The following is a 24,005-nucleotide window of genomic DNA, read 5'->3' on the forward strand; positions in this document are numbered from 1 at the left end:
TCATTCTTCTGGATTCCAGTGAGTACAGGCCCTGAGCCATCAAACACTCTTTATATGATAAGCCTTTCAATTTCAGAATCATTTTTGTGAACCTCCTTTGAACTCTCTCCAACGTCAGCGCATCCTTTCTTAGATAAGGGCACAAATCTGCTCATAATACTCCAAATGAGGCCTCACCAGTGCTTTATAAAGTTTCAACATTACGTCTTTGCTTTTATATACTAGTCCTGTTGAAATAAATGCTAACATTGTATTTGGCTTCCTCACCACTGACTCAACCTACAAACAACCTTTAGGGAATCCTGAACAAGGTCTCCCAAGTCCCTTTGCACCTCAGAGTTTTGAATTCTCTCTCCATTTAGAAAATAGTCTACCCTTTTATATCTTCTACTAAAGTGAATGACCATACACTTCCTGACACTGTATTTCATCTGCCACTCCTTTGCCCATTCTCCTAATCTAAGTGCTTCTGTAGCTTCGCTACTTCCTCTTTGTCTCCTCTACAAACTTTGCCACAAAGCCATCAATTCTGTCACCCAAGTCATTGATATATAATGTAAAAAGAAGTGATCCTAACACAGACCCCTGTGGAACACAACTAGTTACTGGCAGCCAACCAGAAAAGGCTTCCTTTATTCCCACTCTTTGCCTCCCACTGTTTTATCCATGCTAGTATACTTCCTTTAATACCATGGGCTCTTAACTTGAAAAGCAGCCTCATGTGTGGCACCTTGACAAAGGCCTTCTGAAAATCCAAGTACACAACATCAATTGAATCTCCTTTGTCTATCCTGCTTGTTATTTCAGCAAAGAACTTTAATAGATCTGTCAGGCTCGATTTTCCCTTGAGGAAAATATGCTGACTATGGCATATTTTATCTTTTCTTTTCAAATCTTTTTATTATTATTATTATTATTATTATTATTATTATTATTATTATTATTATTATTATTATTATTATTCAAAAACAGCACAAGTCCATTGAAGTAACAACACTTACAATGCCTCAAAAAAGAAGAAATTATCTTAAAAATTGAAAATTTTTGTGAATAAAAAAAACCCTACTAAGCAAGAAAAGTGAGGAAAAAAAGAAACCCATTGGAGGTACAACCCCGGAGCCACACGTCATACAAAAAGCTTCTAAAAATAAACATCAAACCGCCAACAAGAAAAAAAGATATATCAAAAAAAAGATTTACATTTAGATCGTGGAGGAAATCTATCAGTTAACTGAAATGATAATAACGAGCAAATGAGCCCCACCTCTTCTCAAAATCAAATAAAGATTCAAAGGTTTGACTTCTAATTTTCTCCAAGCTAAGACACAGCATCATTTGTGAGAACCATCGTGACAAAGTAGGAGCTGATATATCCTTCCATTTCAACAAGATGGCCCTCCTAGCTATCAATGTAACAAACGCAATAACATGTTGGTCAGACACAGAAATACCATGGATATTTTGAGGAATTATTCCAAAAAGCACCGTCAATTTATTAGGTTGTTAATTGATTCTGAATGCTTTAGAAATTGTCAAAAAGACTGACTTCCAAAACTGTTTTAATATAGAACATGACCAGAACATATGTATCAGTGTAGCTATCTCAGTTTTACATCTATCACAATACTTGTCAACATTGGGAAATATTTTAGAAAGTCTCTCCTTCGTCAAATGGTAACGATGTACAATTTAAAATTGAATCAGTGAATGACTAGCGCAGATCGAAGAAGAGTTAACTAGCTTCAGAATCCGTGTCCAATCCTCCCATATAAAAGTCAAATTGAGTTCCTTCTCCCAATCCTGTTTAATCTTAAGTAAAGGACACTTATCCCATTGTAATAATAAATTATAAATTCTTCCAATAGAACCTTTCAACAAGGGGTTCATATTCATAATACACACTTGTAGTATCTAACAAGTCAGCCTCCAATATGTAAGGAAAATTACTTAAATATTTTTGTAAAAAAAGTCTAACTTGAAGATATTGTAAATAGTGTGAATATGAGAGAGAATACTTACCGACTAATTGTTCAAAAGACATCAATCTGCCTTCTTTAAATAAATCCAAAAAAGAATTAATACCTTTATTTTTCCAAAGTAAAAAAATTGGATCACTCCAAGAAGGTTTAAAAAAGTAATTACAATAAATTATACTACAAAGTTTAAATTTTTTAAGATTAAAAAAACTGCAGAACTGGAGCCAGATTTGTAAAGAGTGCTTAACCACAGGATATAAGTTTAAATTAGCAACTTTAGCTAATTGTATAGGTAGAGCAACTCCTAATTACGAAGTTGAATAAAACTGTTTCACAGCTCTCAGTTCCAGGTCTACCCAAATTGGCCGATCATTCCTATCACCCCAATATAACTAAAAGGACATATACCGCAAATTAACAGCCCAATAATACATTCTTAGATTAGGCAATGTGAGACCTCTGTCCTTTTTCAACTTTTGCAAATGACATTTACCAATTCTTGGTCTTTTATTACCCCAAATAAAAGATAGAATAATAGAATCAATCCGATCAAAAAACTTCTTAGTCAAAAAAACAGGAATATTCTGAAATAAATATAAAAATTTTGGTGAAATCATCATTTTAACTACATGAATACGACCAACAAGTGACAATATAAGTGGGCTCCATCTACTAAATGAATACTTCATAAAGTCCACTAAAGGAGGAAAATTGGCTTTATAAAGATCCTTATTTTTTTTAGTAATTATAACACCTAAATATCTAAAAGAATCTGTAACTTTAAAAGGAATATTATCATATATAGAGACAGATTCATTTAAAGGAAGTAATTCACTTTTACTAAAATTTATTTTATATCCTGAAAAGTCTCCAAATTTGTCAAATAATTTTAGCAAAGGCAGGAATAGATTTTTCAAGCTTAGATATATATACCAATAAATCATCAGCGTAAAGAGAGATCTTGTGCAATGTCTCATTCACAAAAATCCCATGAATATTTTTGGCTTCACGAAGAGCAATAGCAAGGGATTCTAATATTAAGTTAAATAACAATGGACTTAATGGACAACCTTGTCTTGTCCCCCGTGATAGCTGAAAAAAAGGAGACCTACAGTTATTAGTGACAACAGTAGCAATAGGAGCTTTATATCTCATTTTAATTCAATTATTAAAATTAATACCAAAACCAAATTTTTCTAAAACCTTAAATAAATATTTCCATTCGACTCAATCAAATGCTTTTTCAGCATCCAAAGATATAACGCATTGTTGAGTTTTAGAGGAAAGCAAATATATAATGTTAAATAATCTCCGAACATTTGAAAAGGAATAACGACCCTTTATAAAGCCTGTTTGATCTTTAAAAATAATTTTACCCAAAACACTCTCCAACTGATTGGCCATTATCTTTGAGAGAATCTTAGCATCAACATTCAATAATGAAGTAGGTCTGTATGAGGCACAATCAGTAGGATCTTTATCCTTTTTGAGAATTAAAGAAATAGAAGCTTCATAAAAAGTAGAGGGTAAATCACTTTTCACAAAAGAATCTTTAAACATCTCCAACATATATGGAGAAAGCAATTTTCCAAATTTTTAATAAAATTCTACTGGATGACCATCAAGTCCTGGGGCTTTACCAGATTGCATTGAAAAAACAGCTTTATGAATTTTGGATTTGCTAATTTGGGCATCAAGAGTTTTTTGATCCTCAGCAGAAATTTTAGGAAAAGCAATCTTTCATAAAAAAGCATTCATTTCAGAAGAGTCTACTGGACATTGAGATTTATAAAGTTCAGTATAAAAATCTTGAAAAATCTTATTAATTCCTTCATATTCCCGAGCCAGGGTACCATCTTTTCTACAAATTTTCAAAATCTGTCTCTTGACTCCAGCCGATTTTAATTGAGATGCAAGTAGTTTATTATTTTTATCTCCAAACATATAAAATTGGCTCTTTAACTTAAGTAGATAACCTTAAATTGGATGAGTTAATAATAGCTTATATTGTGATTGAAGTTCCACCCTGTTTTTAAACAAGTCAAGATTAGGGGAAGTTGCATAGAAATCTTTAATTTGTTTTGAAATTTTATCTAATTCTGCTTTAGTCTGTTTTTTAAGATTAGCTGAATAAGAAATAATCTGACCACATAAAAATGCTTTGAATGTATCTCATATAATTAATTTAGACATACCTCCTATATCATTAAAAAGAAAAAATTCTTTTCTTTCTTTTGGTAAAACTGATAAAGTCAGAGTTTTGCAATAAAATCTGAGGCATGCGCCATGGTGGACGGCCAAAAATGACATAATCAAATTCAAAGGACAAACTCAAAGGTGCATAATCAGATACAGCAATAGCGTCATATTCACAGTTTTTAACATTAGGCAAAAAACACATTCCTATGATGGGTCCAGGATAGATCCCCACTGAGATAGGGACACCCAGAAGTTTAAAATTACTGGCCCTACTGAAACTATGCTGACTATAGCGTATTTTATCATTTACCTCCAAGTACCCCAAAACCACATCCTTAACAATTCTCAACATCTTCTCAACCACTGAGGTCAGGCTAGCTGACCTATAATTTTCTTTCTTCTGCCTCTCTCCCTTCTTGAAGAGTGAAGTGACATTTGCAATTTTCCATTCCTCTGGAATCATACCAGAATCAATTGATTCTTGAAAGATCGTTACTAATGCTGTCACAGTCTCTTCAGCCTCCTCTTTCAAAAGCCTAGGCTGTACACCATCTGGTCCAGGTGACTTACCTACTTTCAGACCTTTCAGTTTCCCAAGAACCTTCTCTCTAGTAATGGCAACTTCACACAGTTCTGTCCCCTGACACTCTCAAACTTCTGGCATACAGCTAGTATCTTCCACAGTGAAGACTGATGCAAAATATTTATTCAGTTCATCTGTCATTTCCTTGTCCCCCATTACTACCTCTCCAGCACCATTTTCCAGCAGTCTGATATCCACTCTCATCTCTCTTTTATACTTTATGTATCTGAAAAAACTTTTGGTATCCTCTTTAGTATCATTAGCTAGATTGCTTTTGTATTCCATCTTTTCCTTCTTAATTACTTTTTAGTTGCCTTCTGTTAGTTTTTAAAAGCTTCCCACTAATGTTAGCTCTATTATATGGCCTCCTTTTGGCTTTTATGTTTACTTTGACTTCTCTTGTTAGCCATGGATATGTCATTTTTCCTTTGGACTACCACTTCCTCCTTGGGGTGCATATATCCTGTGCCTTCCGAATTGCTTCCAGAAATTTCTGCCAGTGTTCTTTACCCATCTATTTTGGCTAACTCCTTTCTCAAGCTTCTGCAGTCCCCTTCACGTCACTGGAATGCTGATACATCTGACTTTAGCTTCTCCTCAAGTTTATTGGTGAATTGGTCCATGTTATGATCACTTTCCCCTAAGGCTTCCTTTACATTAGCTCCTCTAATCAATTCCGGTTTGTTGCAGAACACCCATTCCTGAATAGCTGATCCCCTAGTGGGCTCAACTGTGAGCTGCTCTAAAAATCCATCTCATAGGCATTCTAGAAATGCTCACTCCTGAGTCCAGCACCAACCTGATTTTCCCAATCCCCCATGACTATTGTGAATTTGCTCTTTTGGCATGTATTTTCTATCTCCTATTGTAATTTGTAGACCACATCCTTATCACCATTTGGGGAATCTGTATATAGCTCCCATCAGAGGCTTTTTGCCCTTGCAGTTCCTTAGCTCTACCCAACACCTTCCAACCCTATGCCACTTCTTTCTAATAATTTGATTCCATTTTTTACCAATAGAGCCACACCACCTCCTCTGCCTACCTGCCTGTCCTTTCGGTACAATGTGCATCCTTGGACATTAAGCTCCCAGGTAGTAATCTTTCAGCCACAATTCAGTGATGCCCACAACGTCAAATATATGCCAATCTGTAACTGTGCTGCAAGCTCATCTCCCTTACTCCGTATACCGCACACATTCAAATATAACACCTTCTTTGATTTTGTCCACCTTTTCCTTTGCAACTCATCCTGTTGCCTGCAATTTTGCCCTGTTTTCAGCGTTCCTTGTTAGGAGGCTCACTACACACTGCCTTTATTTGTAACCAACTACCTTATCCTCAGCATTATCGCTACAGTTACCATCCCCCTGTAAAATTAGTTTAAACTCTCTCAAACAGCTGTAGTCAACCTGCGCATAGTGATATTGGACCCCTCGGGTTCAGGTGTAACCTGACTCTTTGGTACAGGTTGTACTTTCCCCAAGGAGATTTAATGATCCATAAATCTGAAACCCCTTCCCCCTGCACCAGTTCCTCTGCCACACATCCACCTGCCAAATCATCCTATTCTTTCCCTCACTGGCACAGGCAGCAGGCCAGAGATTAGTACCCAGGAGTTCCTGTTTTTCAGCTTTCTACCTAGCTCCCTTCAGGACCTCCTTACCTTTTCTACCTATGTCGTTGGTGCCAACATGTACCAAGACTTCTGGTTGCTCACCCTCCCCCTTTAGAATGCCATGGACCTGATCTGAGACATCCTGTCCCTGGCACCTGGGAGGCAACGTACCATCAAGGTGTCTCTATTGCACCCACAGAATCTCATTTCTGTTCCTCTGACTGTGGAATCTCCCATCACCACTGCAGTCCTCCTCACCTCTCTTTCTTTTCTGAGCCACAGCACCAGACCCGGTCAGTGTGGATCCCCCTGGTAGGTCAACCCCCTTAACAGTATCTAAAGCTGTAGTACACTTATTATTGAGGGCAACAGCCACAGGTGTACACTGCACTGGCCGTGCATTTCCCTTCCTTCTCCTGGCAGTCACCCAGTTACCTGTGTCCAGCAACCCAAGGCTGACAAACAAGCTGGATGAACTCAGCAGGTCGGGCAGCATCCATTGAAATGAGCAGTCAACGTTTCGGGCCGAGACCCTTCGTCAGGACTGAAGAAGGAGGGGACAGAGGCCCTATAAAGAAGGTGGGGGGAGGGTGGAAGGTGCCAGGTGAAAAACCAACTACAGTGTACTTTGTGTAACCTAAGGGTGACTACCTTCTTGTAGCTCCTATCTTTCACTTCCTCAGTCTCCCATATGCCGAAGATCATCGAGCTGCAGCTCCATTTTCTTAATACTTTCTGTGAGGAGCTGCAGCTCAGTGCACCTGGTGCCGATGTGTTTTATCTGGGAAACTGAAGGTCTTCCAGAATTCCCACATTTCCCTCTCTCTTTCCTTCTGACCCCTGACTTCTCCTTCCACCTGATCCCCCTCCCTTTGTCTCCATCTTCTCAATATCTGCTTTCTTCACCCCTTGATCTCTGTTCTCCATTTCTTCCATCCCTTCCTTCCACCTGCAAGTTCCCTCTCTCTTTTGCCCCAGATCAAGAATACAAAGAGGCAAAGGAAGCTACCAAATCACACCATTCAACATCTTATATTCTTTTACCCATCTTCATAAAAAAGTGGTCTTTTTCACAGGGTAGGGGTGTCTAAAACCAGAGTGTGTAGACTTGAAGTAGGAGGGGAAGGATTTAAAGGGGAAATTGAGGACTATGTTTTTCACACGGAGGATGGGGAGGGTGGTGGGTGTATGGAATGAGCTGTCAGAGGAAGTGTTTGAAGCAGAGAAAATTACAACGTTTCAAAGATATTTTGGCAGGTACATGGATAGGCAAGGTGTAGAGGGATAAATCACAAAGATGGGAAAATCTGCAGATGCTGGAAATCTAAAGCAACACACACAAAATGCTGGAGAAACACAGCAGGCCAGGCAGCATCTGTGCAAAAGAGTAAAAGTTGATGTTTTGAGCCAAGAACCTTCATCAGGATTATAAGGTGTTGCTCATCCACCCTGAGGGTGGCCTCATCTTGGCACAAGAGGAGGCCATGGATTGACGCGTCAGAGTGGGAATGGGAATGGGAGTTAACATGATTGGCCACCGATAAGTCCCACTTGTGGCAGATGGTGCGGAGGTGCTCGACGAAGCGGTCCACCAATTTACAATTGGTCTCACCAGTGTAGAAGGAGGCCACATCAGCAGCACCGGACACAGTAAACGACCCCAGCAGATTCACAGGTGAAGTGTTACCTCAGCAGAAAGGACTGTTTGGGGCCCTGAATGGAGGTGAGGGAGGAGATGTGTGAACTGTCTTCGCACTTAGGCTGCTTACAGGGATGTGTCTAGAGGGAGATTAGTGAGGAGGGACGACTGGACAAGGGAACCACTGAGGGAGCGATTCCTGTTGGGTTGGGAGGTAAAGATATGTTTACTTCTTTGCCCATTCTCCTAATCTGTCCAAGTCCTTCTGCAGACTCTCTTGCTTCCTCAACATTCCATCGCCCTCCACCTGTCCATGTCATTCGCAGATCTGGCCACAGTGGTGTGAATTCCATCCTCCAGCTCATTAACATATAAGGTGAAAAGTACCCCTGTGGAACACCACCAGTCACCTGCAGTCAACCAGAAAAGACCCCCTTTATTCCTGCTCTTCGCCTTCTGCCAGTCAGTCAATCTTGTGTCCATGAATGGGAGGATGTGAGAAGTTGCTGGACATGATAATTGTAGATAAGGGATCTGTAATTTAAAATTACAGTTTTCATTTTGTCCTTTTCACAGATGTGGGGAAGAACCATGGGGTGAATTCCTAAATAAGCCAAAGCTCCACAGAGAAGTATAGACAGGGTGTAACAATGCACAATGCTGCCAGCACCCAGTAGCTGAGTTGGCATCAACAGAAAGGTGCCAGAAGAAAGCCAGCAATATAATGAAGTAATATAGTCCACTCTGTTACTGGACTGTTTGTGCCACTCTCATCAGGAAAGAGAGTAAGCAACGTCCACGCCAGGATTACCAGTTGCTTTCCTGAAAACAATTCCCCAAGCCGTAAGGCTGATCAATGCCTCCACTATTAATCTACTCCCCCACCACTACTTTATCATTTCCTGTTAGAGTCACCTTATGTACAGACACTCCTGTACCTAGCCCTACTTTATGTACATACAATCAGTCTATACATATGAGCTAATCTTGTATTTATATTTCTGTGTTCTTTATGCTTCGTGTGTTTTCTGTGCTGCATTGGATCAGAGTAACAATAATTTGTTCTTCATTACAGTTGTGTACACGAATGACAATAAACAGTCTTGAATAATTTTGAATTGAATCTGTGGAAATGAACAAGGTTGTTGTTTGATTATGGCTGTCAGTGTGGTTTTGAGATGACAGAGGGTCGTTTCCTGTACAATCGTTGTTTTCTGTGTTTTGTGGTAAGCATGGTGTGAATCACTGAATTTTTTTAGCTTGTTGGAAAATGAGAATGAACAGCTGCAGGAACAGATCCTGGAACTGCGGAATGAGAACGGCCGGCTCTACAAACTCCTCAGTGAGAGGGATTTCGAAATCAAATACCTGAAGAGAAAAAGGGAGGAAGATCGGCTTGCCTTGGCAGGTAAATAGGATGCCAGTCAAGTAGATTGTCTCGTGCGTAAGTACATGTACACGTAGGTGCAGTGGAAATCTTATTTGCAGCAGCATCACAGGCACAGTGCTTCACATAAGCAGCATTCACAAGCAAAACATAAACTAAACATGTCAGATACTACAAGAATGAGCACAATTAGTTAATACAAAGGGTGATTGATAAGTTTGTGGCCTAAGTTAGAAGGAGTCGATTTTAGAAACCCTGGCACATTTGTTTTTCAACATAGTCCCCTCCTACATTTACACACTTAATCCAGCGGTCGTGGAGCATACAGATCTTGGACTTCCAGAAAGTCTCCACAGCAGGTGTGATTGATAAGTTTGTGGCCTAAGGTAGAAGGAGATGAGTTATTAACTTCAAACTTTCTGCATAATCACTCAAAGAGTTGAACTGCATGTGCCTGTAACGAGAGCTGTATAACTCGTCGCCTTCTACCTTAGGCCACAAACTTATCAATCACCGCTGCTGTGGAGACTTTCTGGAAGTCCAAGATCTGTATGCTCCACGACCGCTGGACTAAGTGTGTAAATGTAGGAGGGGACTATGTTGAAAAATACATGCGCTAGGTCCAAAGGTATAAGACATCGAGTCTTCCCTGCCATTTTATCATGGCAGATCCATTTCTCTCTCAGCCGCAGTCTCCTGCCTTCTCCCCGTATCCTTTAATGCCCAATCAAGAATACATCAACCTTTGACTTAAAAATATCCGATGATTTGGGCTCCACAGCAGCCTGCGGCAATTGTGATACTCTGGTTCCATTAACTGCGTAAGTCTAGGGAAGACACCCCCGGCCCCTCCAAACATGGAGATTGAGGTACAAGCCCCCAAATCCCCCTGTTTGTGTGGATGCTGCGTGATTCATTACCCTGTTACAAATATACCACAAAATAACAGACAGCAACACCCCATACAGTTAAAAGATTTAACTGTATAATTCTTAATTTGACTGGAGGAAAGGAAAGGAAAATCAAAAACAAGAAAAGGGCCCTAATTTAAATGAAACAGTCTAATGTGCACAAGCTGGAGCTCATGGTTTCCCCTTGGCCGATTCTCCTTTGATCTCCCCGGGCTTCATCGAATCACGGTCCCACTCCGGGTTGACTCTTCCAACCTCTTCTCTCTGGTGTCTTCCCTCTTCTCCATTCTCAAAAGTCCCAAGCCCAACCTTAAATGTCCCTCACCAGAGAAAACCTCCCCAGTTGGGATGTCCATTCATCCCAATTGGATGGTAGACATTTCTCCTATCTCTTATCTTAAACAGTAACCCGAACAAGCAGCTTACACAGAGAACTGAAAAGCATAACGGGAAAAGATATGAACCATGTGAACCAGGGCATTACGCTATGAATTCCACAGATTCACCACTCTGTGGCTAAAGAAATTCCTCTTCATCTTTGAAATGGAAGTCCCTCTTTTTTGAGGCTGTGTCCTCTAGTCTTAGACTCCCCCACCATAGAAAACATCCTCTCCACATTCATTCTATCGAGGCCTTTCAACATTTGATAGATTTCAATGAAATTCCCCCTAATTTATCTGAATTCCATTGTCTGCATGCCCAGAACCATCAGTCATTCCTCTTTTGATGAGCCTTTCAATCCCAGAATCATTTTTCTGAACCTTCTTTGAACCCTCTCCAATTTCTACACATCCTTTCTTAGATAAAGGGCCCAAAACTGCTCACAATACTCCAAGTGAGGCCTCACCAGTGCCTTATTAAGCCTCAGCATTACATCCTTGCTTTTATATTCTTGTTCTCTTGAAATGAATGGTAACATTGCATTTGTATTCCTGACCCCAGAATCACCTGCAAATTAACTTTTAGGAAATCTTGCACGAGGACTCATAAGTCCCTTTACACTGCAGATTTTTAAATTTTCTCTCCATTAAGTAAATAGTCTATGCTTTTATTTCTTCTACAAAAGTACATGACCAAACACTTCCTGACACTGTATTCCATCTGCCACTTCTTTGCCCATTCTCCTAATTTATCTGGCAGGGAGGTTTGCTAAGGCTACTGGGGAGAGTTCAAACTAGAATTGTTGGGGGGGTGGGAACTGAACTAAAGAGACTGGGGAAGAGGAGGTTGGCTCACAATTAGAGGAAGCTTGTAGACAGTGCGAGAGGGAAGATGGGGAGGTGATAGAGAAGGGACGCGCTCAGACCGAAGGCTTGAGATTGTGTCTATTTTAATGCAAGGAGTGTTGTAAACAAAGCAGATGAGCTTAGAGAGTGTATCAGTACTTGGAGATATGATGTGATGGCCATTACAGAGACTTGGATGGCTCAGGGACAGGATTGGTTACTTCAAATGCCGGGTGTTAGATGTTTCAGAAAGGACAGGGAGGGAGGCAAAAGAGGTGGGGGCGTGGCACTGTTGATCAGAGATGGTGTCACAGCTGCAGAAAAGGCGGACGCCATGGAAGGATTGTCTACGGAGTCTCTGTGGGTGGAGGTTAGGAACAGGAAGGGGTCAATAACTTTACTGGGTGTTTTTGTAGGCCGCCTAATAGTAACAGGGATATCGAGGAGCAGATAGGGAAACAGATCCTGGAAAGGTGTAATAATAACAGTTGTCGTGATGGGAGATTTTAATTTACCAAATATCGATTAGCATCTCCTTAGAGCGAGGGGTTTAGATGGGGTTGAGTTTGGTAAGTGTGTTCAGGAAGGTTTCTTGACACAGTATGTAGATAAGCCTACAAGAGGGGAGGCTGTACTCGATTTGGTATTGGGAAATGAACCTGGTCAGGTGTCAGATCTCAATGGGAGAGCATTTTGGAGATAGTGATCATAATTTTATCTCCTTTACAATAGCATTGGAGAGAAATAGGAATAGACAAGTTAGAAAAGCATTTAATTGGAGAAAGGGGAATTATGAGGCTATCAGGCAGGAAATTGGAAACAGATGTTCTCAGGGAAAAGTACGGAAGAAATGGGGCAAATATTCAGGGGATATTTGTGTAGAGCTCTGTATAGGTGTGTTCCAATGAGACAGGGAAGTTATGGTAGGGTACAGGAACTGTGGTGTACAAAGGCTGTAATAAATCTAGTCAAGAAGAAAATAAAAGCTTACAAAAGGTTCAGAGAGCTAGATAATGTTAGAGATCTAGAAGATTATAAGCCTACTAGGAAGGAGCTAAAGAAGGAAATTAGGAGAGCCAGAAGGGGCCATGCGAAGGCCTTGGCGGACAAAATTAAGGAAAGCCCAAAGGCATTCTACAAGCATGAAGAGCAAGAGGATAAGATGTCAAAGAATAGAGCCTATCAAATGTGACAGTGGGAAAATGTGTATGGAACTGGAGGAAATAGCAGAGGTACTTAATGAATACTCTACTTAAGTATTCACTATGGAAAAGGATCTTAGTGATTGTAGTGATGACTTGCAGCAGATTGAAAAGCTTCAGCATGTAGATATTAAGAAAGAGGATGTGCTGGAGCTTTTGGAAAGCATGAAGTTGGATAACTCGCTGGGACCGGACGAAATGTACCCCAGACTACTGTGGGAGGTGAGGGAGGAGCATGCTGAGCCTCTGGTGATGATCTTTGCATCATTAATGGGTGCAGGAGAGGTTCCTGAGGATTGGAGGGTTGTGGATGTTGTTCCTTTATTCAAGAAAGGGAGTAGAGACAGCCCAGCAAATTATAGACCAGTGAGTCTTACCTCAGTGGTTGGTAAATTGATGGAGAAGATCCTGAGAGGCAGGATTTATGAACATTTGGAGAGGTATAATATGATTAGGAGTAGTCAGCATGGCTTTGTAAAGGGCAGGTCGTGCCTTACGAGCCTGATTGAATTTTTTGAGGATGTGACTAAACACATTGATGAAGGAAGAGCAGTAGATGTAGTGTATATGGATTTCAGCAAGGCATTTGACAAGGTACCCCATGCAAGGCTTATTGAGAAAGTAAGGAGGCATTGGATCCAAGGGGACATTGCTTTGTGGATCCAGAACTGGCTTGCCTACAAAAGGCAAAGAGTGGTTGTAGATGGGTCATATTCTGCATGGAGGTTGGTCACCAGTGGAGTGCCTCAGAGATCTGTTCTGGGACTCCTTTTCTTCATGATTTTTATAAATGACCTGGATGAGGAAGTGGAGGGATGGGTTAGTCAGTTTGCTGATGACACAAAGGTTGGGGGTGTTGTGGATAGTGTGGAGGGCTGTCAGAGGTTACAGCAGGACATTGATAGGATGCAAAACTGGGCTGAGAAGTGGCAGATGGAGTTCAACACAGGTAAGTGTGAGGTGGTTCATTTTGTTAGGACAAATATGATGGCAGAATATAGTATTAATGGTAAGACTCTTGGCAGTGTGGAGGATCAGAGGGATCTTGGGGTCCGAGTCCATAGGACACTCAAAGCAGCTGCGCAGGTTCACTCTGTGGTTAAGAAGGCATACAGTGCATTGGCCTTCATCAGTCGTGGATTTGAATTTAGGAGCCAAGAGGTAATGTTGCAGACATATAGGAACCTGGTCAGACCCCACATGGAGTACTGTGCTCAGTTCTGGTCGCCTCACTACAGGAAGGATGTGGAAACTATAGAAAGGGTGCAGAGGAGATTTACAAGGATGTTTCCTGGATTGGGGAGCATGGCTTATGAGAATAGGTTGAGTGAACACGGCCTTTTCTCCTTGGAGCGATGGAGGATGAGAGGTGACCTGATAGAGGTGTGTAAGGTGATGAGAGGCATTGATCGTGTGGATAGTCAGAGGCTTTTTCCCAGGGCTGAAATGGTTGCCACAAGAGGACACAGGTTTAAGGTGCTGGAGAGTAGGTATAGAGGAGATGTCAGGGGTAAGTTTTTTTACTCAGAGAGTGGTGAGTGCATGGAATGGGCTGCCGGCAACGGTGGTGGAGGCAGATACGATTGGGTCTTTTAAGAGGCTTTTAGATAGGTACATGGAGCCTAGTAATTTCTAAAGTAGGAACGTGTTCGGCACAACTTTGTGAGCTGAATGGCCTGTATTGTGCTGTAGGCTTTCTATGTTTTTTTCCTAAGTCCCTATGTAGTTTCTCTATTTCCTTAAAACAACCTTCATCAAACAAATATTTCCATAAGCTATATTTCAGATATTGTACATATATATCATATAGTCATATGTGCCACAAATCTCCACATAATATTTATCTGAGGTATACATTTATAGAAAAGAGAGGAAAGAAAGAACAAGTGAAAGGAGAAAACTATATACAAGTAGGGAGTGATCTTTTTTTTTACAACATATTCATTGATTTGTGAGGATAAAATCAGGCCTATGAGGTGTTAAGTAGTTAAACCATTTTTCCCAGTATGAATCAAATTGTTCCAGCTTATGATTAACAGATGCTGTTATCTTCACCATTTTGTAAATGTCCATTGTAATTTCCATACACGTATTTAAAGTTGGGCTCTCCTGTGATTACCATTTCCTAGTAAGAGTCTTTTTACTAGCCACCAACAGGATATTCATTAAATATTTATCTCTTTTCAACCATTCTTGAGGTATATACCCAAAATATATGGTCTTACTTTCTAAGGGTACCACATTTAAAGATGTCTTGTAGGGCATTGTGTATCCCACTCCAATAGTCTTCGATAACAGGACATTCCCAGAAAATATGATAATGAGTTGCATTTTGATTTCCACAATTTCTCCAGCAAACAGGGAGGTTACTATCATAATGGGATTTTTGAGAGGGTGTAATAAAATATCGTGCACCTCCCGGGTCGCCTCAGGCTCGCTCAGCTCGTTCTCGTCTGGGGGGAGCAGCCTTCGGCCCCGCCAGACTGGGTAATCAGCTGGTGTGGATGCTGTGTGATGTCCCCGCCTCACCAAAAACAGACAGTACATCATATGCGATTGAATGAGTACAATTTATAAAGATTACTATAACTAAGTGATTAATAACGATACAGTATATATGAAGGAAAAGAAAATAAAGAAAAGGCGCCAAACTTATCAAAGTCCAAACCAGTTCTTGCATTTGGAGTTCAAATACTGAAGTCTTCTGGCCACCATTCGATCCCCTCCGAACTCCTCAACTCACAGCTCAGGACCACCCGAAGTGGTCAACCAAATACATCTATCTTCGTCTCCTCTCCTCGGGGTACCTCCTGGCCTCGGACCCCCGCTTGGGGTCCGTTCCTTGCCCAGTTTACAGCATCGCGTCCTCTCTCTCTCACCTCCTCGCGCCGATCTCCCCAAAAGCCCACCAACAATAGTTTACAGACTCAGAAGAAAGAACAACATTAATCCCAATTGGTTTACAAAGGAATACAGTTCTCATTATCAGTAAATTTTAACCCAAACAAGCTTCCAGCACTCTCTCGCAACAAAGAAGCATTCCTACTTTTAACAAAACAAAGAACCAATTTTGATTAACATACGCAGTAACAAAGAAAAAGAGGAAACCCCCTTTACATCGTATCAAGTTTTTCCATGCGAACTCCCTCCATTTTTGTGAACTGGTACACTTCCATTGATACCTCCATATTATTTTCCTTTCTTCCTCAGATATAATTATCCCTCCTTCTTTCTCCCATATTGTTTTAATGTATGAAGTCAAATGTGTTTTAAGATTTGACAAACCCTTATACACGCTTGAAATGATTCTACTACCATTATCTGAATTATATGCTTTTCTAAATAGCTCTATCAAGCATGTTCTTGCCTTGGTTGCATTTTTAACCATCCTATTAACATATTGTCACATCTATAAATACCGATAAAAGTCTTGTTTTTCTAATGTGTTTCTCTTTAAGCATTTCAAAACTGAATAGTGTTCCTTCTTTCATTATATTGCAAAGAACTGTTACCCCTTTAGCTGTCCAGTCCTTAAATCTAGCATCCAGTTTATTCGGCGTAAAATCTGAGTCATATGCACACCATTTAAGAATTGCAATATCTCCCTCTAGTTTATATTCTTTTATAATAGTTTTCCATATTTTAAGAGTCAATTTCACCCATGGGTTATCAATGGTATTTATGTACCTTTGTAAGTTGTTATTAGCTAAAATTGCCTGTATGGGGATGGGAAATATCCCCTCCATTCCATTGAGTGTCATATGATGGGTTGCACCAACATATCACGGCTCTCAACTGTGCTGCAAAATAATAATCTCTAAGAGAAGGTAGGCCCCATCCCCCCTTTTCCTTGGCTAATTAAATTGTTTTGAGACAAACTCTTGGCCTTTTACCTTGCCAAATATATCTTGATAACATCTTGTTCCATTCATTGAATTGATTTTGATTAATCTCTTTTGGTAGGATCTGAAAGAGATATAGTAGTCTGGGCAGTATATTCATTTTAATAGACTCAATCCTTGAACTGAGACTAAAAAAAGGAATTAGGTTCCATCTTATATCTTCCTTAATTTTTTTTATATTTAGGCTGATAATTGCATTTTAATAAATTTGCCAAATCTTTTGGCATAATGATGCCCAAATATTTGAAAGACTCTGTGTGCCATGCCCAGGGATATCTACTTTAATTTTCTCTTGGTGGGCTATAGTTATATGAAAGTAATTGGGTTTTATCTATGTTGATCTTGTATCCTGATAATTGACCATATTGTTCAAAGGATTGCATCAATTTAGGTAAAGAGTATGTTGGTTGCCCTAGATAGATCAAAATGTCATCTGCATAACAAGCCAATTTATGCTCTGTCCCTTTAATAGTAATTCCCCTGATATCTTCATTTTGACTGATGTATTGAGCTAGTGGTTCCAGATATAATGCAAAGAGTAGTGGTGACCATGCACAACCCTGTCTCGTGCCCCGTCCTAGGGTAAGACTAGTTGATAAATATCCATTGATTTTAATCCTAGCAGTAGCGTTGTCATATAGTGTCTGTATAGTTTTAATAATTGTGTTATGGAAACCAAATCTATGTAAAACTCTGTAAAGAAAATTCCAATTAATCGAATCAAATGCCTTTTCAGCATCCACGCTTATCACTATTGCTTCGATTTTCTTTATCTTTTTGTATATGATCCATAATATGAAGTGTTCTTCGTATATTGTCTTGTGTTTGGCGTTGTTGTATAAAACCTGTCTGATTGTTATGTATCAGTATGGGTAGAAACTCCTCTAATCGTTTGGCCATGATGGAGGTAAATAATCTATAATCTACATTAAGAACAGATATTGGTCTAAATGACCCACATTCCATTTTATCCTTGCCTTCTTTCGGTATAGCTGAGATTATTGCTTCCTTCCAGCTGGGTGGCATTTGTGCCTTTTTTAGAGCCCAGTTCAGTGTGGGGAGTAAGACAGGAATTAACTCATTTTAAAATTCTTTATACCACTCTGCCATATACCCATCTAATCCTGGTGACTTGCTTAATTTAAGCCTACTAATTACAGCTTTTAGTTCAACTTCAGTTATGTCAGCAGTCATTGTTCTATTTTGTTCTTCGCTTAAAGTGGGTAACTCTAGAGAATTCAGGAAGATGTCAATTTGGGTTATGCTTGCCCCTGGAACTTTGGAATATAGAGTTTTGTAAAACACTTCAAAAGCTTCTTGAATTTCACTTAGCTTATTATTTATCATTTTTGTTCTTGGATCCCTAATTCTATGAATTGTATTTTCTGCTATCTTTTTTTTCCAGTTTCCACACCATAGACTTAGATCCACTTTCATAATGTCTCTGTTTCAGAAACAATAAATTTTTCCTGATTTCTTGTGTAGCCAAACTATTAATTTCATTCCTAATTTTTAAAATTTCCTGTAATGTATCCTGTGCCAAATTCAATTTGTGTTTTTTTTCTAGTTCCTTCAGCCTATTACACTTGTGTACAGGTGGGTAACAACTAAAAAATCTGGATCATTCATTCATGGGATGTGGGCGTCGCCAACTAAACCAGCATTTATTGCCCATCCCTAGTTGCCCTTGAGAAGGTGGTGATGAGCTGCCTTCTTGAACCGCTGCAGTCCTGAGGTGTAGGTACACCCATAGTGCTGTTAGGGAGGGAATTCGATGATTGTGACTCAGTGATAATGAAGGAATGGCAATATGTTTCCAAGTCAGATTGGACAGTAACTTGGAGGGAGATTTCCAAGTGGTGTTGTTCCCAGGTATCTGCTGTACTCATCCCTCTAGATGGCAGTGATCATGGGTCTGGAAGGTGCTGCCTTAGGTGTGTTGTTGCAGTGCATCTTGTAGATAGGACACACTGCTGCAACTGTTTGTCGATGGTGAAGGGATTGGATGCTCTTGGAAGGGGTGGGCTGCCTCGTACTGGATGGTGTCAAGCTTCTTGAGTGTTGATGGAGCTCCACTCATGCAGGCGAGAGGCGAATATTCTATTACACTCCTGACCTGAGCCTTATAGATGGTGGACAGGCTTTCACGAGTCAGGAGGTGAGTTACAGGCTGCTGAATTCCTAGCCTTTGATCCGCACTGGTAGCCATGATGTTTATATGGCTAGACCAGTTCAATTTCCTGTCAATGGTGTTCCCCCGGGATGTTGATAGTAGGGGATTTAGTGATGGTGATGCCAATGAATGTTAAGGGACGATGGTTAGAGCCTCTCTTGTTGGAGATGGTCATTGTCTGGCACCTGCATAGCTCAAATGTTACTTGCCACTTGTCAGCCCAAGCCTGAATATTGTTCAGGTCATGATGCATTTTGGGTACCAACTGCTTCACTATCTGAGGAGTCACGAATGGTGCAGAACATTGTGCAGTCATCTGTGAACATCCCGACTTCTGATCTTTTGATGGGAGGGAGGTCATTGATGAAGCAGCTGAAGATGGTTGTCCCTAGGACACTTCCCTCAGGAACTCCTGCAGTGATGTCCTGAGGATGAGATGATTGACCTCCAACCACCACAACCATCTTCCTTTGTGTCAGGTATGATTCCAACCAGCAGAGGGTTTCCCCCTAATTCCCATAGACTCCATTTTAGCTAGACCACCTTCATGCCATTGTTAAATGCTGCCTTGATGTTAAAGGCTATCACTCTCACCTCACCTCTGGTATTTAGCTCTTTGGTCCATGTTTGGACCAAGGAGATGATGAGGTCAAGAGCTGAGTGGCCTTGATGGAACCCAAACTGGGTATCCATAACAACACACACAAAATGCTGGTGGAACATAGCAGGCCAGGCAGCATCTATAGGAAGAAGTATAGTCGACGTTTCGGGCCAAATTGATGCTGCCTGGCCCACTGCATTCCACCAGCAGTTTGTGTGTGTTGCTTGAATTTCCAGTATCTGCAGATTTCCTCATGTCTGGGTATCTATAAACAGGTTATTGCCGAGTAGGTACTGCATGATAGCACTGTTGATGACCCCTTCCATTGCTTTGCTGATGGGATTTAAAGGGATTTATTCCAGCTCGAGGTCTGTGATTCGTGATTTTCAGAGATTTGTACTGACACCGCTGCTGTTTCTGATGTATATAAATGACCTGAATTAAAATGTAGATGGATGAGTTAACAAGTTTGCAGATGATATGAAGATTGGTGGTGGTGTGGATAGTGTAGATGACTGGCAAAGAATACAATGGGATATAGATCAGTTGGAGATGTGGCAGATGGAATTTAACCTGGCTATATGTGAAGTGTTGCACCTTGGTAGGCCAATTGTGAAGCAACAGTACAATGTTAAGGGCAAGACCATAACAGTGTTGATGAGCAGAGGGGCCCAGGTTCATAGCTCCCTGAAATAGGCTACACAGGTTGATAGGATGGTTAAGAAGTCATATTGCATGCTTGCCTTTATTAGTCAAGGCATTGAGTTCAACGGTCAGGAAGTTATGTTGCAGCTTTATAAAACGCTAGTTAGGCTACATCTGGAGTATTGCGTATAGTTCTGGTTGCTCCATTATTTGGAGAGGGTGCCAAAGAGGTTTAACAGAATGTGACTGGATTAGAGGTTATGTGCTACAAGGAGAGGTTGGACAAACTTGGGTTGTTTTCTCTCTAGTGGTGGAGCTGAAGGGAGAGCTGATAGAGGTTTATAAGATTACGAGAGGCATAGATAGAACAGACAGACAGTATCATTTTCCCAAGGTTGAAGCGTCTATTACCAGAGAGCATGCACTTAAGGTGAGAAGGGGTAATTTCAAATGAGACGTGAGTGGCAAATTTTTTACACAGGGAATGGTGGGTTCCTGGAATGCGCTGCTTAGGGTGGTGGTAGAGACAAATGTTTGAGAGACTTTTAAGGGATGTTTAGAAAGGCACATGAATGTGAGAGAAATGGAAGGATCTGGACACTGTGTAGGCAGAGAGGATCAGATTAGTTGGCTATTTGATTACTAGTTTAATTGGTTTAGCACAACATTGTGGGCCCAAGAGACCTCCTGTTGTATACTCTTCTAAACATTCAATGTCTTCCACATCAGAGCTAAAATTTTTGATTCCTTCACTCAACTTGCCACTTACTTATGTGCCCTTTTGAGATCCATGGTATTATTCTGGCAATTAAAGGCACCAAGTATTGTACATGTGGACAAGTGGAATGTTTGTATTTGAGAAGCATGGTTAAATATTTAGTCTAGCTAAATATTTAGGGGTGACACGGTAGCATAGTGGATAGCATAACACTATTACAGTGCCAGCAACTGGGTTCAATTTTGCTGTTGTCTACAAGGAGGTTGTACATCTCTTTTTGTGACTGCATGGGTTTCCTCCGGGTGTCCAGTTTCCTCCCACAAAAACTTGTGGGTCAGTAGGTTAATTGGTCACAAGGGTGTAATTAGGTGGCATGGGCAATTGGGCTGGAAGGCCTGTTACCGTGATGGATCATTAAATAATAAAATAAACATTAAAATATTTTTATCCCATAAAGGCAGATGTATTGAACTACAATGTCTAGGGGATAAGCAATATATAAACTAGCTGCTGTAATACTGGTTATACCTTAAAAAAATTCTTTGGCTCTAAAGCATTGTGGGACACCATGGGCATCAAGGCATAAGGTTTTTTTTTGCTGTGGGATTGTTTCTATATTGCATGTATAAAGGAAGTTATTCTGCCAGTTGAGGCTGCCCTGCTGTATACAGAGATAATGGCTGATCTGTATTTTAAGTCCATCCATATTGTTATAACTCTGTGTTACATTGCAGGGACTGCTGGCATGTCAAGTGACGTAGCTGCAACAAAAATTGTTGAGCTGTCAAAGAGGAACCGTGAGCTGACCGTTGAGAATGAGAGCCAGAAATCAAAGATCAAGCAACTGAACAACAAACTACAAGAGGTGGAAAAGGAGGTGCTGTTGCTGTCCAGATTTGGATATCTGGGAGTTTTCAAATGTTAAAATAACTGTGTTCCATCTTTCACCCTCTGATAGCAACCTACAGGAATGTTATTTTTTCAGCAAAAGCACCTCTGAGAGTTTTGTGTTTAGCTATTATCAATAGGTTTTATCTTTGTAACCATGATTCATAAGAAGCTGAGTTTATTGTATGCAAAAGTTCATGTCTGCAAGGTACAGTGTGAAATCTATTTGCGGCAACATCATAGGCACATAGCACCAGAAATACACAACATTTACGAGAAAACCATAATGTAAACATAAATTATAAAAATATACAAGAAACAATGCAATTAAGAACAAAAAGCAACAAAATCCATTGCAATGCAAAATGGTCGGCGTTGTTCCATTGAGTTAGTTATTAGAGTTGTGCAGGTTAGATCAAGAACAAATAGTTGAAGGGAAGTAGCCATCTTGAACCTGGTGGTGTGGGACTTCGGGCTTCTGTAGGGTCTTTGTTGATAGACAGTGCCTTCTTGGGGCAGCACCTCATCTAGATGCTTCCAATGGTGGGGATGGACGTGGCAGCAACGTATTGTACTGAGTCCACCACTAACTACAGCCTTTTGTGTTTCTGAGCATTTGGATTCCCATGCCTGATCATGATGCCAACTGCCAGGATACTTTCACAGTATATCTGTAGATGTTTGTTCGAGTACTCGATGACATGCTGAACCTGCTTAACCTACTGAGAAAGAAAAGACGTTAGCATGCCCTCTTTGTGATTGCATCTATGTGCTCGGCTCTGGGCAGGCCATTTGTTATGCATGCCTAGGGAGTTTTTGATGTTAGGTCAAGACTGCACTGCTGCAGAGCAGTTTAAGTGGTTAACTTTGGCTCTAAGGAAATCTAGAAGTTAGTGGGACAGCCATGTCCAAATGAGGAGAAAGCCATTATTTGATCTCCAGATAATCCTACAAGGCATAATTACAGTTTAACTATCAGCATTAGCAGTAGTAACCATATCATCAAATTAACAAACTATTGGGCTTGAGCTGGTAAAGTGATCTTCACAATGCAAGACTTTGTTCCTTTTGAGCAAATAAAAATTCTCCAAGTACCATATAGATTACTAGTACCTTAAATTGGAGACTTAAACATGGTTTGATAGATTTTCATTCTTGTAAATGTCCAGACAATGATAAGTAGAAAACATCTACTGATAGCTTTGTTGGCATCAGGAGTGAATTAATCATAACATGTTATTCAGAGCATAGAAAAATAATAAATATACTAAATTCTGAAGGATTTCAACAGGTCAGGCAGCATCTATGAAGGGGAATAAGCTGTCTATCTTTCAGGCCGAGGTCCTCCAGCATTTTGTATGGAAGATGTACTTCCAGCATCTGCAGAGTCTTGTATGTTAATAAATATAACTTCCTGGATCAGCACACTGAGCTCAGCTCATTTTTGAATTTTATGAGAGTAAGGTTTCCAGCACTGTTGAGAGTGGGGTGCACTACAGCATTTTTGTTATCTCCGGGGCACTTGCTGTTCCCCAGTTATATTATAGAGCTTCATCACTGAACCAGAAAGCTGCCCCTGAAGTGGCTTCAACTTGAGTAATTGCTGGAACGTGGTAGATCCTGCTTTCCTGAAACATAGTACCCATACCTTTGAGTTAATTATACAAGAAGACTACATAGACTGTTAAAAACAACAGAGACCGTCTTTTCAGTACCTGTTCTGGTATTACCAGTTCATCAGGTATCAGACAGAAGTATCACTGGAATTGGGATCATAAGACTGTAAGACAGGGGAGCAAAATGAGCTCATTCGGCCCATTGAATCTGCTCCAGCAAGGCTGGTTTATTTTCCCTCTCAACCCCACTCTCCTGCCTTTCCCTCAGAACCTTTGATGCCCTTATTAATCAAGAACCTGTCAATGTAATACACATAAAATGCTGGAGGAACTCAGAGGGGCAGGCAGCATCTGTGGAAAAGAGTCGATGTTTCAAGCTGAAGCCCTTCATCAGAACTGGAAAAAGCGATGAGAATTCAGACTAAGAAGGGGGGAGGAGGAATAAAATACAAGGTAATAGGTGATAGGTGAAACCGGGAGAGGGGGAGGAGTGAAATAAAGAGCTGGGAAATAAATTGGTGAAAGGGATAAAGGGCTGAAGAAGGGGGAATCTGATAGGAGAGGACAGGAGGCCATGGAAGTGGGGAGTACCAGAGGGAGATGATGGGCAGGTAAGGAGATAAGGGGAGAGAGGGAAACAGGAATGGGGGGGGGGTGCAATTACCAGAAGTTGGAGAAATCGATGCTCATGCTTTCAGGTTGGAGGCTACCCAAACAAATA

The 24,005-nt window shown here is 40.5% G+C and overlaps 1 protein-coding gene across 2 annotated transcripts in view; it reads left to right on the top strand.

The window, feature by feature from the left end:
- The window catches only part of ccdc13 (coiled-coil domain containing 13), a 74,913-nt gene that overhangs the window by 2,521 nt on the left and 48,387 nt on the right, over positions 1-24,005 (top strand). For both annotated transcript variants that reach the window (XM_073055007.1, XM_073055008.1), the window contains exons 2-3: positions 9,275-9,423; positions 21,515-21,657. In XM_073055007.1, coding sequence (XP_072911108.1) covers positions 9,275-9,423; positions 21,515-21,657 — 292 coding nt within the window. The remainder of the gene's footprint in view (positions 1-9,274; positions 9,424-21,514; positions 21,658-24,005) is intronic.

The sequence above is a fragment of the Hemitrygon akajei genome, chromosome 8 (genome assembly GCF_048418815.1).
Source record: "Hemitrygon akajei chromosome 8, sHemAka1.3, whole genome shotgun sequence".
Classification (NCBI taxonomy): Eukaryota; Metazoa; Chordata; class Chondrichthyes; order Myliobatiformes; family Dasyatidae; genus Hemitrygon; species Hemitrygon akajei.